Source organism: Plectropomus leopardus, chromosome 17 (genome assembly GCF_026936395.1).
Source record: "Plectropomus leopardus strain MGB_pleo_1.0 chromosome 17, ASM2693639v1, whole genome shotgun sequence".
Lineage (NCBI taxonomy): Eukaryota > Metazoa > Chordata > Actinopteri > Perciformes > Serranidae > Plectropomus > Plectropomus leopardus.
Window position 1 is genome coordinate 29,431,520 of NC_142192.1, and position 16,034 is coordinate 29,447,553.

Consider the following 16,034-nt stretch of genomic DNA (forward strand, 5'->3'; position numbering starts at 1 on the left):
TGTATTTCTTTTTATTTCCCTGGTATATTTGTATGCCTTTGTGCTAAGGCTGAAATATTTTGTGTACTCTCCTGGCTGTCAGGAGCTCTTGTAATAGCTAGAGGGGATAATTATCTAAATCCGCACTAATTAGGACCAAACCATAGCTTGAGCTCAAAAACCAATTGTTTCATTCATGGGGCCAAAGCACTTTTAGGACCATGGCAACATTTTCAGAGCTTTTTGGAGTTTGATGGTTTCTTTGATGTTACTGAAAAACATTATCCAGTTTGAACATTAAAGTAAAAAAGATCCACTCACTAGACAGGGTCAGCGAGGACTTTTATTCAGTGTAACATCCCATAGAGATTCATTTATCTGGATACTTTCTCGATGTGAACACATAAACTATTATAATAGTTTATGCCAAACATGGGAACCATTTTATCTGTACCTGTTTATCTGGGTAAATATAACATTCATTTTTATGGGAAAAAAAAGAGCAGACACAGTAATTTAACTTTTGATGTTTTATTTAGTTATGTCAGTTACACATATTGTCAGAGAGGCAAAAACATTGAAATAAATAGGGATATTACTGACTTTTTGTCTTGTCTAATTGTGCATGCCTGTTAGTCTGTGAGATTTTAATTTCCCTCTTTTCACACAATTTCACATCTTTTGTTGCTGTTGTTGCTCTGTGGAACTAAAGTGTTATTATTTACTAAAGTGTAATTCCTTATAATGTCTTTTGAACTCTCGCTGTCGTATTTATCGCATTTTTTTAATGTTTGTTTTATAGCATTATTGTATTATTTTCATTCATTTAATATTATTTATTTAGTTAGTTAGTTAGTCATTCACGTATTTAATTTTTGCCGAGAAAAGATGATGACGTAGTTTTGCCGGGTTCCGTTTGCGTTGTGTTTGTCAATAAAGTATTTTTTGAAGCCAGCCAACATGGCGGACTACGACTTGACCACTAAGATAGCTCATTTCCTGGATCGGCATTTGGTTTTTCCTCTGCTGGAATTCCTGTCTGTGAAAGAGGTACAACGGCGTTTACACCCAGAAACGCCAGCATATAATGCGGCTGTTTATTTTCGGGTATTTATACATGAAAACACGACTGTAGCGGGTACCGCTTCATCCCGAGCCGGCTAGCTGGCTAACAGTCACGTTAGCTTTACAGCCTGTCACCTAACAGCTAACGGCAGCTAAACAACACATTTACTGACGCATTTTAAAGTTAGAGTAATGCTCAGATGTTAGTTAAAGTACCGATATTGCTGCGAATCTAGAAAATTAGTGTTGTTGTGGCTGTCAAGCTTTTTATCATCATATAAGTGTTAGCCTTTAGCTGCTAGAGCGGGTTGACGTTGGCTGCAGCTGAATGGGATGAGCAGCATTCATGAAAGTGTTAATCATGTTTACCTTTAACTCTTTTAATGTATGGTTTGGTTTTGTGAAGCACTTTGTAACTTTGGTTTAGAAAAGCGCTATATAAATAAAGTTTATTATTATTGATAATCCTGTTTCATTTTTCTGTTTTGTGTGTAAATGTGAGTCGAAAGGAAACTAAAATTTTTTGTTTGTTTTTTGACAGATCTACAATGAAAAGGAACTTCTTCAGGGGAAGCTGGATCTCCTCAGCGATACAAACATGGTGGATTTCGCCATGGATGTTTACAAAAACTTGTACCCGGACAAGGAAATCCCACACTGTAAGAAACACAGCATTTTAACGCTTTATTTTGATCCCAAAGCTGCTCATCCTGTCAAAAATCTAGCTATTAAACAGTACAGTGAAAGTTACATTTTGGGCACTGACTATATACATGAGCTTTCAGGTGGTAATAACTATTCATGGTTTGTTTCATACACTGTGTTAATCAATTAACTGGACGCAGATGATCATCATTTATAAAACTACATAGTCAGAGAGAAGAGAAGTAGACATCATGTTATGCAGCCTCTGTGTTGGTGATGTTCAGATTATTGGCCTGACTTATTATTGGGGCAGATATTTGGCATTTTGCTGAATATCTGTATCAGAGTTTCTATTTTATTGACCACCAATAAAAGCACGTAATTTAAATTGCAAAGAAAGTGTCAGCATGGGAGGAACTTTTACTTTGTAAAACCTCACAGAGCTGTTTTTATTTAAGCATTTTAATTTAGATATTCAGCTGACTTAACTAAAAAAAAACGTGTCTAGGAACTTTGTGCATACGATGTCTAAAGTTTTAGTTTTGATTAAACATTTGCTAAAGGCATCTAAACAAAGTTTGTTATGTTTCAAATTCTATATATTGACAGAAAGATTTTCGTTTTATTGTAAATGCATATTGGCTTCAAACATCGGCCTTTTGTCTCATTAAATACGAACAATCAGTATCGGCCCTAATAAACACTATCAGTCGACACCTATTGTAATGTCCCAGCCTCCTTAGCAGTGTATTAGCCATGAGAGTCATCAGAATCGTATGCTTCTGAGCTAATAACTTTCTTTTACTGATACTGGGGGAAAGTTACTCTTTGTAAAATACTGATGTAAAATTACAGCTTCTGTGGTTGGTGTTGGAAACGTGCAACAAGGAGTCATGGCTGAGAGGGAGAAACAGTTGAAAGAGTGGCTTTATTTTATAAAGAAAGATTACAGAGAACAGTGGTAATTGTAATGTTTGTAAAATGATAAATTTAAGTGTGGTTGGGAACACCAGCAATATGCTGAAATATCTTTCTTAAATTCTAAAGAAATTCTGGAAATGTCATGATTTTGACCCTCAAGGCTTGAGTGTAACTGCTTCCCAACAGAACGGCAGTTTCTGTGAGTAAACATACTAGTATGTTGTACTAAAATCAGTAAGATGCAGGCAGGCTTGCTTAGCAGGTTTTTTTTTTCTTTGACAAAGTAAACTGAAAAAGGGGTTTGAAGATTTTTTTGCGGGAGTTTTTCCTTATCATCTGTGAGGGCCCTAGGACAGAGGGATGTCATATGCCATAAAGCCATCTGAAGCAAACTGTGATTTGTGAAAATGGGCTTTATAGATAAAATTGACTGGACTAAATTAAAATGAATGTTGTACAGATATCTCTGAGTCCAGACTCAGAGATAGAAAACAGTTGTGTTGACTCTGAAAGTCTGTGTACAGTAGGCCTCACGATCAGCAGACTGATAGGAACAATCGACAGTCGTGCTAGTATTAATAACATTTTGTTAATTCACATGCTCATTTATTCATCATAGAGATCATAAGAGTATTATAACGGTATTGTGACCTGGATAGTCCGGTTGCAGGTCAGGAAATGCTCAGTAAAAAACATCTTGTCCGCACAGTGTTTCCTATAAAATGTTTAAGTTTTATTTTCTTTGCACCTAACGTTCTGTTGCTCCACCTGTGCCTAGACTACGCTCTGCACTCCAATAGTGTGGTGAAATTGAATAACGTAACGCTACATATATTCCAAAAATGGTCCAGCTCCAAAAATATCAAATCAGTTTGTGGTGACAGATGTTTTAATTGTGTCGGGCCGCCACAAATGATCGGATGTGTGGGGAATCCCTGCTGTATTTTGCTCTCTTGTGCTGTTGATTTTCCAACCAGAAATTTTGGGGAGCTACTTTTGTTTTTTCTCTGAAGGAGAAGCACCACTGTTGTACATCATTGTGTTGTGTTGTTTCCTTTTCAGCTCTGAGGGAGAAGAGGAGTACTGTGGTGGCTCAACTGAAGCAGCTGCAGTCAGAGACGGAGCCAATTGTCAAGATGTTTGAAGACCCAGAGACGACTCGACAGATGCAGTCCACGAGGTCAGACAGCATGTCAAAGAAATGCATTTCTGTTAAAAGGGATACTTTGCCAATTTTTATCCAGCGTTTTATTATAACAGTGTTGGTAGTATGTGAAGGTGAACTGTGGTAAACTTCCCTCTATCTAACCAGTGCCCAGATATCTCTGCGCCCAGCAAAACTCTGCTGGATGACACGTCAGACTGTTGCCCAAACTACCAGCTGTACTTGCCCATTTTCGTATTGCCCACCACCCATGCCGCCAAAAAGAGTATAAAAGTGTGGATCAAGAGACAGACCCACCTGTCCTGTCATTTTTCTTACTTTATTCTTCAATTCTTTATCATTTTTATTATTTTAATTAATATTATTATTAAAGACCATCTTTCCAGTGATGAAATACTTCTTTAATAGTTTGCTCATTATATATCACAGTACTGAAAGCATTATAATACTGGTGAAAGCGTGTCTGTGGACTGCAGAAGGCTCATCTGACATCTAAACTATTTGTTTTTTTTCTTCTTCAGAGATGGGAGAATGCTATTCGACTACCTTTCAGAGAAACATAATGTAAGTTCTGTTTAAATGGTTTATTCACATCTTTTTTTCTTGTATAAAGAGCGCAGTGCATTCTAATCTTTTAAGGTGGGTTGTACAATGTGTTTTTGTTTCCATAACAACCAGCTGCCACTGTGAGCCAACAAAAGTGTTATCCAAATCTCTGAATCTTCAAACATCCAACACCACCCACCAATGTGCTCATTATTTACACAATGATCAAAGTACCTACTTGCAACTTTTCTTCCAGGGGTTTTTTCATTTTACCTTTTTTTGAATATATAATCTACAGATAAATTACACCCACAAAAACATATTTCCCATGTCATGTGCACTACTTTAAAAGGAGGACTTGTTGTCAGTTTGAAGAATAAGAGGCTTTGTTTTGCCTGAAAAGATGAAAGAGTCCTCCACATTCCCTAATCAGCTTTGCAGACTCTTACTATTAGCTTTCTTTGAGAGGTAAAAAAGCAAAGGCGCTAGATGTTTGAAAAACAGTGGATTAGTGCGACTGCACTCCATGGCTGTTTAAAGCCACATTCATTATCGCTTTAATAGTTTTTCGCAGCGTTTTTAATGAGTGTTTACCAGTTAAATTACAGGTCGTAATGGCAAACCTTTCAGCCAAGTCCAAACTGCCATTTCCATTTAATTGGTTTCTTGTTAGTTTTCAACCTTATTCAATGGACTTTAGGTTTATGTAATCCTTGTTTTTTTGTTGCTTTTTTTTGTCTCTTAGTTTCGACAAGAATACCTGGACACACTGTACAGGTATGCCAAATTCCAGTACGAGTGTGGTAACTACTCCGGGGCTGCAGAGTACCTCTACTTCTTCCGTGTACTGGTAAGAATAAACACATAAGAATAGAAACAGTTAATTACAAGCCACAATTGATTAAATTGTTTTCTAGGCTTGGGCGGGAAAAGAGAATAGAAAGAGGCACACCTGTATCTATGATGATACTGTAAAACATACCTTTCTAAATACCCTGTTATACCATAATGCTATGATACCGCTCAAGCCTATTGTTTTCATCTGTATTTAAAAAAAAAAAAAAAAGTTTCGTAAATAAATCTCAGTCTGCTTGTATTATGGTGCACTGAGTTTGTTGCTCTGCTCAGGTTCCTTCAACAGACAGGAACGCATTGAGCTCCCTGTGGGGGAAACTGGCCTCTGAGATCCTGATGCAGAACTGGGAAGCAGCCATGGAGGATCTCACTCGACTAAGGGAGACGATTGATAACAATGTAAGTGAATTAAGAAAAGCAATTTCATATTGCATGTTCTGTAGAGATGGACGAATGATACCGAAGCTCTTGAATCCCTTGAAGTACACTGTTTCAGTACATTGTGTTAAATCAGGCCCCAAGGTAGTGCACCGGGCGTTAAACACAATTTTCGTAGTAGCCAAATGGTGAAATTACATCTGCCGAGCCCATCACGTGATGCTTTTGGGCCCAAAAAATACGTTTTCCCACTGACTTACACTGTGAAAGAGGCATCTGTATATCAGTGTATCATTTTTTTGAGTGTTAAAACACCCACATAATGACTCATTTCACTATCAGAATGTCATCTATTCGGTTCGATAACATTTGGAAAGTCTAGAGGAGCTGCATGATTAAATCATTTTATCCCTATTCAAGTTAGTGGGGCGTTAAATTGGAAGTGGCCGGCTCGGGCGGTGGAAGTGCGCCTGCTTTATAGGCACAATGATACTGAAGAAGTGCCGATCATTCTGGTAATTTATATGCGGCAGTTTAACTTTTTTGCTTCACGCACCACTGAGTAACTTCCATCTCCTTATACATCCCTGTGACTGATGACGTCAAAGGAGTCTAACGTTGTGTTTGACAGCTTTAAAAGTTTAACAGCTGAATTTTGTTACTATGCTAAAGAGAATAACAGAAATATATTGATAGACACTACAAAGGCATAATTATAAATGTAAGAACATTTTCACTTGATACAAAGTAATAGCGTAATAAAATCAGTTTGCTAACTTTATGAATATACTTACACTAGTCACATTACATTGTGATTCTAATGAAATGTCACATAAATATCTATTATGTATATCTATAAAACATGTGAGCCCACATGGCACTGAGCCCAAACTAAGGTATATAAAAGTTTTGTGTCAACAGAGTGTTTAATGTCTAGTTTTTTTTACATGATTCATGTATTATTTTACTGTAACATGTTCAATACCAGTTAATGCAGAACTCATAAAAGAAGGTGCAACACATTTAATCCAAACTCGCAAGCTTGTTGAATTTTCATTACAGACACGGGACTAAAACTATTAAAATTAGAGAGGTGTTGAGGTGCTTCAGCCCATCTTGAAGGGCTGTTGTAGGTTTTGTAAACAACCAGACGTCCCTGTGTTTTATGCTTTCAATAACATGAGACTTTATCAATCTCACACTGGGAAAATTAACACATTACAATATCAAGAGTCGGAAGCAAAAGAAAAAAGAAGGTAATAGAGCGCCAAATAAGGATGAAATATGACAAAAGTACAAATGAGTAGTGATGGTAATCACCATATGCGCTATATTATGATACTTTGGCAACGATCCAATATTATTTTGATTTAAAAGGTTCTGCAATATGCTGAATATTGCAATAATACACTGTATATTGCAGTATGTTCCGATTATTATTTTTTTAACTATCAATGCCGTCTCCTAAGGAAATATTTGTCAATATCTGTTTTATCTAACAAGATAAAGATGATAAGATGAGGTTTTAAAGATAAAGTTTCTCATTTTAATGATTATTGCTGCAGAATGTATGTATTGGACTGAAAAGGCAATTAATTTTATAACTGTACTAGCCTTACAAAAGTGTAATTTGTATTTGGATTAATAATCATAATCAATAATGCCCTGCAAAATAGCATGATATGATGCCTTTTTCTCCCCTCACCCCAATAAATCAGATAAATACAATGAAATAATAAAAATCTATATACACTTTTCACTTATACGGACACCGTACTCTACAGATAGTGTTCTACTGTACTGAAATGTTTTCCACTGAAAAAGATTTTAAGCCCCAAAGCCTCAAATATTTTTCTGCACAAATAGAAAGAAAGCCCCAAAGCTTCTTAAGACTTCATTCACCCATTTCTACTGTTATCATACAGGTGTTGTCAAGATTAAGTGATTAATCAGGAATAAAGAAATACATTGAGGTGGGTTAAGCGGCACATGCCAACATGTAATGACATTTGCAGTTTATAAAGGAGAAAACTGCAGGACTGTGAGAGTAACGCTCATTTTATGAATTGTTAATACCAACTAAAATCAAATAAAAGAGTACCGGCTGAATGTCTAATGAATGACCTCCTGCTATTTATGGGCCGTCTACTTCAATAGTTACTATGTGAACCGTTTCTCTGCAGTTAGTCAGGAACGTCCCTGAAAATTGGACTAAATTGTGTTTGTAGGGACTCTTGTTGCCTGATCCAACAGTTCGTAACATCTTTCATTTGTGTCCTTTTCAGTCTGTGAGCTCTCCGCTGCAGTCACTCCAGCAGAGGACCTGGCTCATCCACTGGTCCCTCTTTGTGTTCTTCAACCACCCGAAAGGCCGGGACAACATCATCGAGCTCTTCCTCTATCAGCCTCAGTGAGTTTTTTTGAAGGCACATGTTTTCAAAACACAAAGCTCTAATTTTCACAAAAGAAATCAGTTTTGTGAAGAAACGCCGAAAATAAGGTATAAACAGTCACATCAGCCACATACATATGACACAGAAAAGGACATTTGATGTAAAATAACACACAGAGGTAAATAACAGCTGTAAAAACACGATTAAAGTAATAATTAGAATGTCATGAAAATAAATGAATGAAAATAGAATAGCATTTTTAAAAATTGAGATAGAAAGGGAGAAAACAACAGCAGTAGTAATGACAATGACGGTTTCCCAAAAAGTGAAGTACATTGCCCTCTGACTGAAAGACGGCATAGAACGTAGAAGAAGGTAGAAATTAAATTTATTAGTCATTTAAAGTTTAAAAAACGATAAAGATGGCAAAAGATAATCGAAGAAGTATTAGGAAATGGGTATATGGATATCTCATGTGGCACTATGATGTCTCCGTGTTTTCAGTCCAGCAAAGAACGAGGGATGCACAGAGAAATCAGCTGAACATCAGGATCAGCCGATTTTGGCTTTGTTGACTGTCATCGGGCTTGCAGCAAATAAGATGACATTCGCTGATGTCGGTGGCTAATGTTTTTCTCTTGTGTCACATCAATTTTGTGCAGGCTTAAAAGAAGGGCTGGGTACTGAAACCCAGTATTTAACAGGCTCCGGGTGGATTTTTAAGGACCGTAGTACTGATAAGCTCCAACATTAAGGAATCTACTGTTAGTAAAGGATACATCAAAAAAATATAATAATTGCGTATTTAGGTTCCATTCAGTTTATCTTGCACAGTTTTTATCTCACCGACTCTGTTTCTAATCTGCTATAGGAGAAAGACATTTGTCTATGATGCATTTTTGCTTTTCAATCCAGAGGAGAGCTCTGGGTGTCAGAGCCTGTAATTAAATTAAACTGCTTTAACTTAGGTGACATGTAAAACATACAATATTTATTGGTATCTAACAAACAAAATTGCAAAATCCATCTCTTTTTAACAGATTTAGATGATGTTCTACTGGAGACAGTTCTGATAATAACCAAAACCAGGGCAAATTTGACCTATTTTAACTAATCAAAGATGCATGATTAGAGTCTTATCTCCCGTCATATTGGCACAAGGGCCGATGCTGATATTTCATTTTAAACCGAAGATCTTCAGTGTAAAAGCCTTTCCAGTTTGAAGGCCACCTTATTGTTTTGTTGACAGTTTATTTTTCTAACCTATATGTATTTCACAGCATGAATTTTTTTTGTCTGCACAGCTTCTGTCCTAAAAAAAATAAGGAAAGTGACCGATGGCACAGAAATTTGTTGTGATGGCAACTAGTGGCACAATAACGTGTGCTCCCTTTGTGTTTTTCAGGTACCTAAATGCCATCCAGACAATGTGCCCACACATTCTGCGATACCTTACAACTGCAGTCATCACCAACAAGGACGTGCGAAAGCGCAGACAAGTGCTCAAGGACTTGGTGAAAGTCATTCAACAGGTGAAGAATAAATGTTTGCAAAAGTATTTCTTTATCTAATGTGGCTTAAGGATTCAGTCAACTACATGAATGGTGTTTTCTCTCACTCCCGCAGGAGTCGTACACATACAAGGACCCAATCACGGAGTTTGTCGAGTGTCTCTACGTAAACTTTGACTTCGACAGCGCACAGAAGAAGCTGAGGGAGTGCGAGTCGGTAAGAATGGCTACCCCAAAGTTTCCCCTTCTCTCCTCCTGCTTGACAGTGTGTGTTTGTCACGGTGCACGGGCCTAAATCGGCCCATAAAAGTTAGCTGTCTCCTGGGACTGAGGGGTAATGTGAAGCTTCCCTTAGCCATGGTGCTCTGATCTCCTGAGTCCCAGACATTTAACTTTGCAGCTATTCAGCCTCAGCAAATCCATGTCTGGCCTGATTTGCTGGCTCTTACTTTTATTCAGTTTGATTTTCAAAGCGGAACAGCTGTCAGATTTGGGGCTCGGGTGCCTTCTCTTTAGAAACCCTTGACTGCGGTTTTGTAGTTGTGTTGAGGGACCACTTTGCTCATTCTCTAAAGCACTCTTGTCAGTTGGCTTTTTACCCCTGTTGTATAAATTCTGCATTGATTGCGAAGGCCTCGACCATCCTGTCAGATACGGAGTGCGAGCATTATGACGGGAGAATGAAGATAGTTCATTAAGTCATTCTGTTGTCATGGATTCTGCTGAGTTTTAATGGTCAGGAGCATTTCAATTTAATTGTTCTTGTTTATTTTCACTCCAGAGATCAACACTCCTCTTAATTAGTGTATAAACATCACATTTTTTGTTTTGCTGTTTCCAGTTTTTCAGAATTAAGTCTTCTGTTGTGCAAAGAGAACTTTTTGATTGATGCCCAATATCAGTGGACCCGTTTTGTCTCGATCACAAGATAATAATGAGTGAATTTGTAAACTAATTTAATATTTATGGTGCACTATGGCACTTGAGTTTGTGTTTACTAAAGCAAGGCATTGAATAATTGGATTTGTCACACAATAACAGCTCCCTGTGAAATAATGGTGCCACGTCTCCTTTCACAATCCCAGACACTAATGTATTCATAAATTTAAGCTCTTCTGGAGATGTGAGGTGGCCAAACATCCCATTTGATGTTTCTGTGATCGCTGCTTTAAAAGCACAGATAGAGACGTCACGACATAATCTCCTAGAAAACACTCAGTAGGGCTCACGTCTGGTGATCGCTTTATGATTCATGTCGGGCTGGTTCCATGTTTTCTTTAAAATGAGCGTAGCGACAATGATGGAGACAAATGTTAACATCTTGTTATGTAAAAGTACACACATTACCTCTCTAAACATACCCTGCATATACATTATGCGTTTATCAACGAGAGCATTAGCATTTTACTTTCTTTTTCATGTAAACGGAACATGTTTAAACCTGGTATTTACTTGTGTCTTGGGTGATCCGATCACACGTGGACAGCTCTAAGTCTGTCTGTCCACACCTGTCTCTAGAATGTGTCTCGAGTGACCGCTTGTGATCACTCCCCTGCTCTATATGCAAATAAACAACGTACATAATTTCAGTTTGTTAAGACCAAATGTGTTGTTTTAAAACCATCTGGAGGCAGCAATGTCCTTCTCATGCCTAGTGTGCCAGAAATGCATGTGTCCTCCATCTCTTAGTATACGTTTTGCCTGTTTTTGTGGGCTCTTCCTTGATGTCCTCTTTTCTTTCTCTTCAGCTTATATTTTAGCTTCTTCTACTTTCAGCCTCTTCTTCAGCCTACTCTTCTTCAGATTCATATTTTTTTCAGCTTCTTCATCTTCCTCTCCTTCAGCCTTTATTTAAGCTTTTTCTTCTTTTTCTATGTTTTTTTTATGTGATCTTCTTCTTCTGCGTGCATGAGTAGGTACTTCCACCTACGTAGGGACGTCAGTTGAGTAGGCAGTCCTTCAATGTAGCCCAGGACGTGTGTGTGTGTGTGTGTGTGTGTGTGTGTGTGTGTGTGTGTGTGTGTGTGTGTGTGTGTGTGTGTGTGTGTGTGTGTGTGTGTGTGTGCGTGTGTGTGTGTGTGTGTGTGTGTGTGTGTGTGTGTGGAGCTCAACATTGGTATATTGGTGCTTTAAAGATTAATAAAAACCCCCAAATCACCTTCTTTCAGTTGGAAAAACAATATGGGTATATGTATGGGTATCTAGTGGTGTTGTTGATCGATTCATGTCCAACTCTTTGACATTTGAGTTAAAAGTATTAAAATTGCTCATATTGTGTATACATAGTATATACTATAAAACTGTCTTATATATACTCAGCATTTTGAGGCTGGGGGGTTTTGACCAGGACATTTTAATGTATGGGTGGAAAAACCAATGGCTGGAAATTCTGGCAAAACTGCCCGACCACAGGAAATAGTTTCCAGCACATTGTATGTGGTCGCTGTGTGGTGCTATTATGTACTCTAGTGTACTTAAAGTATACTTACCATCCCAGCAAAACGGTTGCATGGGTTAAGATTATAACTGTACACACTGATGCAGAAATGTAGACTGTTATTTCATCACATATGTTTTGAATTTGACACCGCACATATATTGGAAAATGTGCTGGCAGACAAACTAAAATCACCGAGAACATTTGGTCTTTTCCATTTTGTTTTCTTCCTTTCTATATATGAATGCTGTTTGTGTATAAAGTGGTCAGTGTTTACAGTAGTGGTTTTGTTTCCTTCAGGTTCTTGTAAATGACTTCTTCCTTGTGGCTTGCCTTGAGGATTTCATTGAAAATGCCCGTCTCTTCATCTTTGAGACCTTTTGCAGGATCCACCAGTGTATCAGCATCAGGTATGTCGTCTTTGTAAGAGACGTACTTGTCAGAAACTGTGTGCAGCCTTTTTATCTGCAGAGAAAGAAACAGATGAAAAGATCCTTTCAGCGCCTGTCGCTATATGATTGATGTTCTGCAGTCATTTTTCTTCTCAATGCTCCCAAATTGTACATATTATTCATGTTCTGCTAGTTTTTTGGCTACTGTATTCAACAACAAACTGTTAAAAGGAAAATTTGAGGACTTCTGATTCCCCCAAGGGATATTTACTTAACTGAAACGCCCCCTCCTCCCTCGCTCTCTCCGCTCAGCATGCTGGCAGACAAGCTCAACATGACGCCGGAGGAGGCGGAGAGGTGGATCGTCAACCTCATCCGTAACGCCAGACTCGATGCCAAGATCGACTCCAAACTGGTGAGGCTCTGTGTTCACTGATCCACCTTCAGTCAGATGAGCTTCAGATCACTGAGCCCAGCATAAACAGACCTGTCGAGACTCATAATTTGGGTAGTAATATAGTCATGGCAATTTATTTATTTTTACTCTTGACTGAAAGCAGCATTGAAGGATTTAACTAGTGAAGCACTTACCACTTTTGAACTACTTTAAAAGTTTAATATGTAACATTTCCACATTACAATGTCTAAACGGGACTAGAATAATATTATACGCTTAGTCATTGAAGTACTTTAAACTTTGGATTAGCTAAATGTCATATATTGAAAAAAAAACATCAACACTTCAATACAAACAATGCAACCATCTTAATAAATTAATACAGATACATAAAAAAAAGATAAATTGGCGCTTAAACACAATATAACAAAGCATATTATCATGCGATATATTCTAGATACAGTCTCCCAAATATCCTCATCTCTGAGTGGTGTTAATTCAAATAAAATAAAAGTCTTCTTACAGAATAAAGCCATTTATTTCCATCTTTAATATTAATAATATTGAATGATTCTAGCTGCAGAGATGAAGTCTGAAAGTGCAAAAACATGATTTTCATTGGCAGTGGTGGTTAAAAAATGCAGACCGCTCCTGTGATCATCGGTCTGCCTTTAGTTATTGTTTTGATTGAGAGACCCCTAGTGACAGAAATGTAAAAGTCAGTCCGTCAGAAGTGTTGATTTTTGTGAATGTGTTCCTCAGGGCCACGTGGTGATGGGCAACAACGCAGTGTCGCCGTACCAGCAGGTGATCGAGAAGACCAAGAGCCTGTCCTTCAGGAGCCAGATGTTGGCGATGAACATCGAGAAGAAAGTCGCCCACAGTAACAGGAACGAGGTAGACTGAGCTCTAAACGTTATGTGGAGATATAAACTTTTCACCTTTAGTATAATTTAATATTTGGGGAATATTTTTTAACCTTTTTTACAATAAACCGACTGAGTTAAGAAAGACTTAACTTTCTCTACAAACATCAACAGAGATTCATAAGCTCACACTTGCTGTCACAACAGCCTGTTCAAGGCTTGATTTATTTAAAAATTGTAGCCGTGTTTTCACTTTAAACTCTTGAATCCAAATGGTTAATTTTTCTTGGGAACATTCAAAGATGCAAATGTAGAAACGTTTGGTGCATCGCTCACATTTTTAATGCTCGCCCTTCGTGTCAGTTTGTGCAGACCACTTACATCTGTCCTACTGTCAAGGAAAACCTGGGAAAGTCTGGAAATTTTACTGTTACATTTTCCAGGCCTGGAGAAGTCTTGGAATCAGTGAAAATCATGGAAAAGCCACAAAACCTTTTTTTGTGTATGCTGAAACTGTGTAAGCCTCCACATAAGGAAATGTATCAGCAAATTTATTTTCTGTGGCTGCTGATGAAAGTTGATGCTGTTGATGAAGTTGGTGTGTGACGGTTTGTGAAACATCATGTTTCCTTATTTTCTCCCCATGCACGTGCTCTCTCTTCACGTGTACCAGCTAGCTGAAAATTTTGAATCGAGTTTTAATTTTATGTTTAAAAAAACAAGTAGGGACAGAAAAAAATAGCTTTTTATTACGAGTTCTTGAAAAGCCATGGAAAAGTTTTGAAACGAAGCTCCTCTTGCAACAAAACATTTGGGAAAAAGAAAATCCTGATTTTAATTGAAGTCATATTCGGTGCTAGAAAATAAAGCAGCCTTTTGCAATTTTGTCAGGACAGTTAGTGTTTGTGTCAGTCACTTTGAGAGAGAAGCTGGCAGATGTTGGAGGATCTAACTTTGGAACAGATCTTTTTCTAATGTTTTTTTTCCTGTTTGTTTTTGTGCTATTTTACAGACGCCGAACTGGGCTGCTCAAGACTCCGGCTTCTATTAAAATGGAAATCACCTTCAAGAGGATGCAGATGGCTCTTTGGAATATTATTTGGGCTTTTTTATTGAATTCATTAATTTATCAGTTTAGCTGCTATTGTGATTAAACTGGCCGCTTAAGTTCTCCAGTTAAAAAAAAATCAAAGAGGAGGCAGCAAGGCTCGATGGAGACATTGTCATTCGGGGTATTATTTATTAAACGGACACTCTCTTCATCAGAATTTATTTATTATCTCTCATTAAAGCTGGGGTAGGTGGAAAATTTGAAAACAAGTACTCCTGCAGCTCGACTCTCTTCCCTCTTTGTCTCAGGCTCCTCCTACCAAATGACCACGGCCACACGGGCTCACACAGTGACCCAATTAGAGGAAAAAAATAATTTAAAAAATAAGGCAAAGTACTGCAGCACTTGAGAACTTATATATAGAACAGAAAATGTACAATCAAAATTTGACTGATACTTTTCAAAAAGTACTAGGGATGCACGATATTGTATTTTTTTGCAGATCTAAGAACAACTCATTTCGCTGACACCGATATTAATATATCCACTTTTCCCCCATCTAATTTTAGCAATAATCAAGTCTCTTCTGTAGTAAAATTAACATCATATTATGCATGCTTTTATTGTGATGACCCAAGAGCAGATGGAGACATTAAATACAATGATTTTTCAGAGTTTGTAACATTCATTCATTGTGCAAAATAAGAAAAATACTTCAACTTAGGGTTGATATTTGGTACATGTTTGCTTTGTAATTTAAAAAAAATGATTTGTAATATCAGCAGAAATCTGTATGTTCGCTGATTCCGAGTACCGATGTTGCGCGGGTATTATCGTGCATCCCTAAAAAGTACCATGACGTAACAAATATGAACAATAATATTGTAGGTTTTTTGCCAAATGAAAATTAAACTGCCTGCCTCAGCTTTAAGTGTTAATTTCTCGATTAATCACCCAGACTTTTTGAGAAACATTTCAACAAGAAATGACACAATTAACATTAAACATTTTTTTGGCTCTTCAGAGATTTTGTTCTCCTGCCTCTATTTATATTTGGCCACTAGATGGCGCAGGCGGTTCATTTTTGTTTCCCCTTTTGCACTCAGTGGCAACATTGTGCAATCCCTTGCAGACTAGTTCCTACTGTATCTGAATTTAATGCTTGCGTGATTTTGATGCAAAAATAAGACAAGACAGATGCAACATTTACTCAAGTTACACTTAAAAAACACTCCTGCAGCCAGCCTTGTTGAAGAGGCGAGAATGATTTGGTGATTGGAAAGAAAACTTGCATCTGTCACTTTATTTATAGTGCTCCTCTGTTTATTTTCAGTTACAGTTTCTGCTCATGCAGTTAATGTTTAACCACACCTTATTTCTGAATTTTGAATGAAGCTGCAAAGCCGACTCTATTTCAGCGTATCTTTGTCAAA

The 16,034-nt window shown here is 37.5% G+C and overlaps 1 protein-coding gene across 1 annotated transcript; it reads left to right on the forward strand.

Annotated features, from left to right (window-relative positions):
- The first annotated feature begins 874 nt into the window (after positions 1-874).
- On the forward strand, positions 875-15,626 carry eif3eb (eukaryotic translation initiation factor 3, subunit E, b). The gene is made up of 13 exons (XM_042506801.2): positions 875-1,029; positions 1,586-1,703; positions 3,673-3,790; positions 4,297-4,339; positions 5,067-5,171; positions 5,450-5,575; positions 7,840-7,964; positions 9,353-9,479; positions 9,574-9,675; positions 12,196-12,305; positions 12,600-12,702; positions 13,447-13,581; positions 14,563-15,626. Exons 1-13 carry the CDS (start codon positions 940-942, stop codon positions 14,599-14,601), a joined length of 1,341 nt encoding a protein of 446 aa, XP_042362735.1. The 5' UTR covers positions 875-939; the 3' UTR covers positions 14,602-15,626.
- The last annotated feature ends 408 nt before the right edge of the window (positions 15,627-16,034 follow it).

Excerpts from the sequence above, each read along its gene's own strand:
- eif3eb (XM_042506801.2), top strand. The coding sequence starts at position 940 with ATGGCGGACTACGACTTGACCACTAAGATAGCTCATTTCCTGGATCGG. Across the intron at positions 12,703-13,446 it reads CCAAGATCGACTCCAAACTG|GGCCACGTGGTGATGGGCAA; the intron begins GTGAGGCTCTGT and ends TGTGTTCCTCAG. Across the intron at positions 13,582-14,562 it reads CCCACAGTAACAGGAACGAG|ACGCCGAACTGGGCTGCTCA; the intron begins GTAGACTGAGCT and ends GCTATTTTACAG.